Here is a 10,135-nt window from a genome sequence, read left to right as displayed (position 1 = left end):
CACAGGATCACAGGTTGTTTTATGCAGGTATGGCAAACAAAGCGGAAGCAAGGTATTAAGGAAGACAAACTACATGTCTTTGTCTCTTCCTCATCCTACAGCACAGGGAGGCATCCTGTGAGGCAGTGGCTGCCAACAATCGTGGATCCCACTCTGATGACGAGCACCTGAAGGAATTTATAGGCTTCTACCACTGAGCACAATTACAGTACAGGCTTCTGTATTAGAAACGCAGCGCTCCAAGGATGAACTAGTGTATTCTGGAACGCTAACTCCTGCAAGAATCCAGGATAAGCTGAATATTAAACTCCAAATACAGCCACAGAAAGAAAGGTCATCCAAAGAGTTTCTCTAGTAGCACTTTTAAACTGAGGTGTATTGTTCGCAATACAGGATGCTGGAAAGGTTTCATCACATTCAAGTCCAGCACGGGAGCATTTTATGCCCCCTGACAATACACTATCTACTACACCCATACAATGTGCACACCAGCAGATGAATAAGCAGATGGGAGCAGCAGCTGCATCAAAAGCACAGGTTTGAATGATGCTTTAGAGCAAGTTACGAATGCTTTCACTAGTGCTACATCAAAGATTATCTAAAAGCTGGTAAGCCATCAGAAGCTATATCCATCTGAACTGCCTGCTCTTTAACTTGTGACTGAATGTGAGAAGTTGCCCACTGTGTCTGACTAGTGGCTTGCATTAGTCATTTAACAAAACCTTTACATCTTTTATTTCAACTAACCACTGCCTCAGTGCTGCTATTTGTACACTCAGTAATAAGTGACAGTAAGATGGTCTCTTTTCAAATAACTAGAACCATTTGCAAACAGAAGTTTAAAAGCCCTTTATTAATTCAGAAGTGAAACACTGATATTTAAAGTGAGATAAGTATGTTTATTAAGGTTCATTCTACTCTAAGGTTTATACAGAGAATGGAATGCAATACAAGCTAAGAGCACACCTCAAAGATCTACCACACAACCATCCCCTACTCCCTATAAGGGAACTGTAAAAAAAAATAAAAATCAGAAAACCAGTTACTGTTAACTAGTTGCAAGTGGCTTTGTCCAAAGAAGTTAAGCTTGATATTGCATTAGCTTTGTATGCAATAATTAAGTCTCTACAAGCTGAAGTATCACATACAGATGCGTAAGATTTCCTGTGGACACATGAAACCATGTTTTAAAGAACTACATCACAAGGGTTGTTTGAAATTGCCTAAAAACCAGCCACTAATGGCATGCACAGGTCAATAATATTAACTTTGGTAATGTCAGTCATTTTTGGTCAAATCTGGATTCCACTTTTAACAGTAACATGTATAAAAACACACCCATCCTGTGCATAAAGCAACACACTTTTCACTTGCTACCAGCTAGAGGCAGGTCTTCAAGACATGGTTGAAGTATTCAAATTTAATTCTCAGGAGCTTGCTTAGTTCTAGATCACATCTTTCACTAGTCTATAAGGCAAGACTAACAGGACAATAAAGTGGTCAATTTTTTTTTTTAAATGCAGGACAAGAACCATCTTGAGAGTTATATAGCTTTAAGTAACACTAATTTTCCCCACAATGTTTTTGGAAGAAATTCAGTAATTTTTTACTTTACCTAGTTCCCCAAGACACAATCTAGTTTGTTTTTCTTTCTGAAGCTATCAATACCCTGTAAATACAAGTGTTTTGCTCTTCTTGAGGAAGAAGTCATACATGTTTTTATTTACAATGGAGGCAATCCTTTAGCACTGTAACTGGACTTGAACAGTTTAAAAGTGTAATGTAAATGATAACCTTAAGTGCTACGTTCCATACAGAATCCACACTTAGTTCAGTTTTATTCATTGCAGAGTAAAGTAAAAAGATATCCAATTACACTAGTAAAAACTCAGAAGATTTAAATTTGTACTCAAAAAAACCCACTACACATGCAAAGGGAACAATATCCTGCTAACACAACTTCATTTGCTGCTGCATTTGTCTAATATTAACAATTATGAACAGAGCAGTGCAACTAGTATTTGGAACAATCCTTACAGTGTTCGAGTGTCAGGCACAATACTTCACTTCTCTTCACACCACTGGTTCTCTTTACGTACCTGAAAGAACATTTTAGCTATTAATATGTTGCAGCAAAGTTCTGAAAGTCAGCTGTAAATTCCTGTAAGCATTCAGGATTATTTACTGCAGGAAGGCATAACTTGGAAGCAGCTTTAATTTTTCATGCAGCGTTTGTAGTTAGAAAGTCAGCCTTCCAGACTGACCTGTTTATCAATATAAACCAAGAAATTTCTTATGCTGAGATTTGATCAAAATGGATTTTTTTCCACCAAGTAAAACAAATGGACTAGCTTAAGACTCAATGGCTCGTTTCATGACATAGCGGTGAAGACAAACCTAGGTGTACAATTCACTGCCTTCGTATTTAAACAAGGCATCTTGTTCTGATCTTTCCCAACTCTGCCATTTTGCAGTTGGTTTGTTGTTCAAGTTCTAAGATTGAGGAGTACACTAAAGATGAGAATCCAAACATCTTATCTTTCTAGCCACGTGCAACAATAAATCTTCAGCATTCTTACTACAGCTCTGAAACAGCAAACTAAGGCTGTCAAAAACAATCCTACATGCTTTCTTACCAGACACACATTTGAGCTAGGAAATAAACACAATTTGTTTTGACCTTTTCAGGTAACAGGCTGCAAGCACTGTAGGCACCAAAAGGTCTTCCACTAGCAGCAACCCAATTAGGAGGATCTGATGCATTATTTTACGTTTATTGTAAATAAGTCAATTGCATCACATATTAAATTACGAAGCACCACACAGTAATTCAGCACCAAAAACACAGCTAAGTTATAATTAAACCCAGATCAAGTACCTGTGCTTCTTCCTCCTCAGTGAAGTCATTCTTAATATTGAATGTCTTGCGAATTTCTTCTGGAGTTTTCCCCTTGATCATGTTTGCAACTGTCTTGCATGTGACATCAAGCAAACCTTTGATATCCAAGTAATTTGCAGCCTGTGGAAGAGTTTCCAAATTTAAAGCCTCCCTATCAATATTCTGCCTCTGTAGATGTACTACCAAAGTTATGCTTACGCTGACACTGTAGAATACTGTAACTGCAAACAGATCATCTCCACTTTGAGAAGCTTCTCGGTAGAAGCTTCAAGTAACAGTACCCAAAACTTGCTTGCCAAACAGAAGGGAAAGTCATTTGTAGCATGAAAGACACACTCCCCTGCTCCTCCTGTTACAAAGGGCTTTCAGAAGCCTGCAAACATCCCAGATCTTCAGAGTTGAGAAGTATTGTTAACCAGCTAAGACAAGTAATGTTGGCTCACAGTACCATAACAAGGTAATGTTAAAAGTCTAAGCTAGATTTTGATTTGTACACAGATCTCCAGAACTCCGTTTCTAGTAATAAGCCCTCAAGTAAGACTCAAGAGCCACAAAAATAAAGCAAGCTGTAGGGCCCCATATTCAGAAAAGTATATTCATTGATAAACAAGCAAGTACAGATTAATGCCTAGCATGAGGTTAACAAGCATTCTAACATCCTCAACAATTTCAGCAAGTACTTGCCAGAACTACTTGCCCTCCCCACATCCCCCCCTCCCAATGAAGAAGTGATTCAAGAAGCTTAAAGACTTTATTTGTAAAGTGCACTAATACAGCGCACTCCACAGGCATAGCCTTTACACTGCTTGATCAGACTTACCAGGATAAGTTCAAAAAGCGTTCCTTGGTCTACTTTCAGAAACTCTTGATCCCACACAGGGATGTCATCTGTTCTTTTTTCTTTGTTCTCATCATCCTCAGGAGGAGGTGGATCATCCTTGTGATGGGTGCACCACTGAATCACCTAATTATGGTTTTGATATTAAAGTTTTATCCAAATGATTCTCCCATTAGGCCTCAACTATAAAACTTAACTTCATTTTAGAAGAAATGTACCTTTTTCTCCAGATTAATACTAGAATTCTGTAGGAACATGCTCCAGTACCCAATATTTTTGGATTAGAACAATTGATACCCAATCCTGAAGTACAACAGCCTTCAAGAATCCCATCTGAGACATTAGCTAGTCAATTACTTATGATTTTAAAAGCCAGCTGCTGGTGTTAAAGTTTTTCAACACTATCCTAACACACACAACTGTACAAAGAAAACCTAAACCTCATTTTGCAGTGTTCCACCTGCTGGCAGAAACATAATTTTTATTAAGCAGAATACTACACAGGGGAAGAGTGTAGAGTGGTAATAGCGACCAGCAGGACACGTTCACCTCAGTACAAAGTTCACCTGGCAAGTTTACAAAAAAAAACCCCACACTGGCTTGTGAACACACAATCTCATCACCCAGACAATTAAAGGCAGCAGGGATCTACTGCAAGTAAAATCCTGTTACATTTTTGCCAACCCAAGAGGCTTCCCAAGTTTGAAGTTATTTACATGTATGGTCACTAGGAAATAATTTCTAACCCTGTATTTACCCCCAAACAGTCCAGTGCTTGTTTTGGCACAACACTTTCTACTTCAGAGCAAAAAGCATCTTAGAAAACAGCAACATACTTTTTCGCTTTTCTCAAATAATCAGTCTATTACTTAATTTAATACCACCATGAGCACGCAGCACCTCTTAAGCACTATAACTGAAACACCGGCACAGCTACTGCCAGTTACTCTCACCACTGCCCGCTCCTTAATCCTTTAACATTTGGAAATCAAATGGTCACCTCAGTTCACAGAATCCAATTAAAATCAGTGCTTTAATACCATGAAATACTAGTGTGCACAGATGTCCAGCACCACTTCAACACCTTAGGAAGCCTGTCTGGCCTCCAGCTGCTCTTCCAGAAGGTCACCTCTGTAGGTCTTCTCCCATTATCTGCCTGCCAGCCTCACCCCGGTTCTTGGATACCCTAGATGCCTGCGTTCATGCATCTCAAATTGGTTAAGCTTGTAGCTAGCGCAAGAAAAGTACCTTTAAGACAACAGTTCATAATATCCAATTCCAACATGAACTTTACATTTTGTTACTGCCCTACAACACTATCACTTTCAGCATCTTACCTTTTTTAAGATAGCTGCATTAACATTTGGAAGAGGGACTGGGTCATCATCACCTTCATCATCCATTCCCAAATCTAAAAATGGAAAGATGACTAAGCAATTAGCAGGCAAAACCATTTACTCTGAACTGGACTGCTTCACCAATTCTCCACTATTTTAGCAACACTGAGGCTGAATGGATTAGCAGCAAAGGATCTAACTAGTGCAGTCAGAAGCTTTTAGAAAGCTTTGTGGAGCCATGACTGCATTATACGTTCTGGGTTATACCAAGTTCAGGCTAAGTAGCTAATAAGGCTACCTCATTAAATGAGAGCATCAACAAACCACTGGTTAAGCAGTTACTAGACAGAGCAGAACTTGCCAGTCCAGTGTTCTGAAAACGGGCTATGTTGAAGATTGAACTTTCAAGAGTTCAATCCACAAGTTAAACCAAAGTTTTCCAACTGAGATCTCCCATTCCATTTATTATTAAATAATAATTCAGATCTACTGTGGTAAGTAGAGACAACGTTTTGTTCTCTGCAGTAGCAATACATACTGTAGCCACAGAGACACCAGTTATCCGGCCTCTGAAGCACTCATACTCATTCTTACCAGTTGAAGAAGTTCGCACGCTAAGACAGCAGCACAAATCCTTCAATCAAAAAAGTATTTATAAAGCATGCTTCTGACACTCCTTGTTTTAAAAGCTTGTTAGCATACTCAGGAGAGATTTGGATAAAGTTTATCAAGGGGACAAAGTGACATGATTAAGGAATCACAGTAAAAATTGAGAAAAATTAAAATTCAGACTTGATACACAGAATAAATACCACATTAGCCATCTTTGATTAGAGAATATGCAATTTTATTACACAAATGCTAACAGTTGGATCGCACCCTAGCTGTCAAAGATTAACATCTTGAAATTAGTTATGTAATTGAGTAACTACACAGAACTTCACTCATTATATGCAGAGATGAGCCAATTTTACATCACCAAGAAACATAATTTAAGAACAAGTGACTGTCACACCATCATCACTGATCAAATTTGTGTACCAGTAAAACAGCATGTATTTCTGTATTTAGGCAAGTCAACTACTGTTATTATTAGAGGGATATTAATTAGTACTACTTTGTTTGGAATAACTAACTTCATAGACTCAGAAACTAATACTGACATTAAAGGATACTGCATATGTGACCAATTACCAGACGCTTTCACTGCATACTTTGAACATGGTGGCAGTTACTAGTGTAAGAAGTGACCAGTCCAAAATTGTTGGTATGGGGAAATAATTCAAGCAATCTCTCAAGTTTAGTCAACTCATCCCCACACCCTCCAAAACAACAACTTCATCTGTTACCAGAAAATTGATACTTCATTGGTGGTCTCATGATGCTCGACACGACCCCACCTTTCAGCTCTTCCCCGTTCAGCTGCAGCACCCAACACATAAAACATTGTTTATTAACTGATGCTTACCCAGTTGTACTGCAAATGCATTTCATCAGTACTAGGAGACTGGTTCTTACCCACATTAGCAAGAGGTTAGTTTATGGTGCCCAGCTTACAACACTTACCACGTGTAACTTCCCTTTCATCAACACCCGAGTGTCACCAAACACCGGCAGTGACACAGCTTCTGCATAAGAAAACTGAAAAGAATTGTGCTCCCTAACACATTCCAAACGATGGCTGTTTCCTGCTCCTATGCTAACCATGTTCAACAGCATCTTACTAACAGAATGGAAGTGTTCAATGGTTGCAGTATTTCAACCTTATTTTTATTGTTCTTGTGTATAAGGTGTCATAACCAGAAAAATATTGATACCCAAGAGCATAGTTTTAACAGCATCTACAGAAAGATTCTTTTTTTCCTAACTTAATTCATGAATATACCCAAAAACTGGAAAAAAACGACCAGTACACAATGAGGATTTGCACTAGAGGGATTAGACAGTTTGCTCTGTATCCTAGCCATCTGGCAGATTTCCCCTCCCCCGCCACAAGTTCTTTTGTTTCAAATTTGTGTCAGCAGGAGATCAGAACTAACTGTTTATCCCAAATGATTTAACTGCAGCCATAAGCTTACGCTATAGGTTTCACTTTAGTCCTTTCTTCATTGCATTTGTTTATGACCTCCCACCCCATTTAAATATTTATGCTGTCAGATTGGTTTGTATGATTAAATAAACTTCGGTTTTAAAATCACTACATGTTCTGTTTGCTTAACTTTTACAAAGCTGAAGTAGGCTGTATGCAAGGCAGCGTGGTGCTTATATTTTACTAGCCTCCCTGTAAGTGCTCTTAACAAGAGGACTGAACTTTAAGCTTTTTGCAAGAGCACATCCACTCAAAATGCAGTTTCAGCTACAACAGCAACTGTTCCAGCTGTTCTGACATAAGACAGCAAGCTGCTGCATGGGCCTGGGAATCCCAGTGACCCTCAAGGCTTTGTACACTTACCTTCCAGCATAGTCTTTATAGTTACAGACTGTTTTGCAATTTCAACATCAACTTCAAAGATTTCTCCATCTGAACTCTGCAGTTTAATTGAAGGCATCTACAAGAGAAGGACAGTTATTTCCACGCAATATTCAGCAGATGTTACAAGTTTTGCCGACTCAAAGATGTACATTACCTTTGCCATTGATATTGCGTCTTACCAAGAGCAGATAGCCCAGTGCCACTTAGAGCATGCTTAGATTATTCACTGCTTGAATCAACAGGCCTAAATTCATTAATCTTCATGCTTAATAAGCAAGGATTGATATAAACCTAACACCAATCCAAGAGAACATTTTTCTTTAATTTGAAAGCATAAAATACACACAATTTATTAGTCAATATTGCTTGTATTTTTTTTTACTAGAGCTAACTTTCTCTTGAATTACCTTTCAACAAGACTTCCAAAACACTAATTGTCTTCAAATCCAAACAACTGCTGCTCACTTTGACTACTCAAATGAAGTCAGATCTCAAAAGCAGTTTTCAAACTATAGCCTCTGGAACAGAATCAAAATTGAGGTTGGAAGGAACCCCTCTAGACAGAGTCTAGTCCAGCCTCCCTTGCTCCCAACAGTCAAATAGACCAGGTTACTTGAGACCAAAGGCTCTCCTTCAGAAAAGGATTTGGTTTTCTGAAGAGGTTAAGAAGCAATATACCACTACAAGGAAGGCTTTCAGCACCCAATACTGCTCTTAAAGTTAGGTCAGCACTTTGTCAGTATTAGGAAAGACTAAGATGACTATGCATTTTAACAGTTTCTCAAACAAACTGTAATAAGACCTACAATAAACAGGAGCCACAGACTCCAGAGATGTCACTAGCAGAAAAATAATCAAACTTTACAAGAATGCATCTTTCTCGATATTTAACAACTCAAACCCTGAAGTAATGCACTTGATATAGAAGCTAGTAGGTTACAACTTCTGCCTGAAACTACACATGAAGTCCGCCTGGGTATCACTGCACTTGAACCAATTGACTTGAAGGGCATAACTGCCTGGCCACATAAGTTTTATAAATTAGTTCTCAGCAAACTAGTACGATGTGTTATAAATTCCTTTGCCACTCAAAATATTTGTTAGCAGCAGGCCATTGCAACAGTTCCATTTTTTCCCCTCAAGTCACCCACTTAAAGGTGTCTAAAGCATGTATTTGTAAATACAGCCTGCAAGGCACTGTAAAGAGAAGCTCTAGGAACAAAGAATTTCAAATTAATAACAACTAATTTTCAAATGTTCCTCCCTCAAACCTAAAAGCTATGCATGCTGGTTTCTTACCAAGGAAGCAGTTAAACTACCAAAATTGAATTAGTTGGACCACTTTCAGCAAACTTATGTTATATTCCTTTTTGAATGCCTCCTGTAGCTCATCAGAATGGTTGAGCCTGACAGTACTGCAACAAACCCAGTCCAATGGAGGCCAGCCAAAGCACATTATTAAGCAGCTCGCACCAGCTTGAAGTCCTCATTGCTTTAATTTCCATTTGGCAGAGCGAGGAGCTAGTTAATGTTTACACAGTAATGTAACCCTATATGACAACGCTACTTCTAATTAAGATGGGTGTTCTAGAAGGACACAGTCATGACTGTTCCAAAGATACAAATATATATCTACATAGCCACAAAAATAAAATTTGGATTAAAACACAGCTCTGAGTTGGTAGTTTGAACGATGCTCTGGAAGTAAAAGAATTGATCCAGGTATACATTTCAGATTTAATGCATCTGTTTTTGCAGTGATTATCTGAGAGCACTCAAGAACAAACCCAGCTTCATAAGCCAGCTTTGCTGTGCCTGAGTCTAGGATTACATAATGCTGCACAAGCCAGCAAGACGAGGATGCTGCCTTAGCAAGTCCAGCCCCTGCAAGAGACCCCTGTATCACCCAAACCCACTTTTATCAAGACCCTTCGGTTACTGTTAAGAGTCTGAATTGGGTAGAATGACGTTAATCTACTGCCTTATCACTGATAATAGATCAGGATTTCATCCAAACTTCATTATTTTTATACCACAGAGCACAGTCTCCTGAAAGAGAGTCATCTTTAGCAAACTGCAACACAGCTCTAGAAATAGAGAGGCCTGGGATAACAACACAATTGGGTGACTAAGCAGACCAGTCCAAAAAGCTCTACTCGACAACAGCAAAACAGGTTGGGAGCTAGTCAAAAGACGAACCTGAATTACAACGGTAATTTGCATGTATAAGCCTGAAATGCGGAGCTCAGTCATCTAAAACATCGCTACTGGGCAACTCCATGCCTCCCAAAGCTATTCCGGGGGGACGCCCGCTCCTTCCCCCTCCACTTCTCCGTGCCACGGGACGTAACGCTGCGTTTACTGAACAGGCTCGTACCTAAGTTTTTTCGTGCCCCTGCCGCGCCAAAGCCCCCCCCGCTACGAAGAGACACTCGGGGTGTCCCGGAGCCGCCCGACAGCCGCACGGGGGAGGGCCAGGCCCCACAGGTGCTGTGCGGCCCAGGGTGGGGGGGGCGCCTCCGCTTTATTTACCAGACCCTGCAAACGACGCCTCGCCACACAGCTCCCCTTCCCCCAAGAGGGTCCAC

General features: G+C 39.7%; 1 protein-coding gene across 1 annotated transcript; it reads right to left on the bottom strand.

Moving 5' to 3' along the window:
* Positions 1 to 829: 829 nt before the first annotated feature.
* Positions 830 to 7,636, bottom strand: SKP1 (S-phase kinase-associated protein 1). The gene is made up of 5 exons (XM_009710463.1): positions 7,527 to 7,636; positions 5,075 to 5,148; positions 3,720 to 3,863; positions 2,879 to 3,019; positions 830 to 2,099 (listed from the first exon to the last, which is right to left on the bottom strand). Exons 1-5 carry the CDS (start codon positions 7,621 to 7,623, stop codon positions 2,064 to 2,066), a joined length of 492 nt encoding a protein of 163 aa, XP_009708765.1. The 5' UTR covers positions 7,624 to 7,636; the 3' UTR covers positions 830 to 2,063.
* Between the last annotated feature and the right edge of the window lie 2,499 nt (positions 7,637 to 10,135).

This window comes from Cariama cristata, unplaced genomic scaffold (assembly GCF_000690535.1).
Source record: "Cariama cristata isolate BGI_N322 unplaced genomic scaffold, ASM69053v1 scaffold29921, whole genome shotgun sequence".
Classification (NCBI taxonomy): domain Eukaryota; kingdom Metazoa; phylum Chordata; class Aves; order Cariamiformes; family Cariamidae; genus Cariama; species Cariama cristata.
This window is presented reverse-complemented; position numbering and strand designations above follow the sequence as displayed.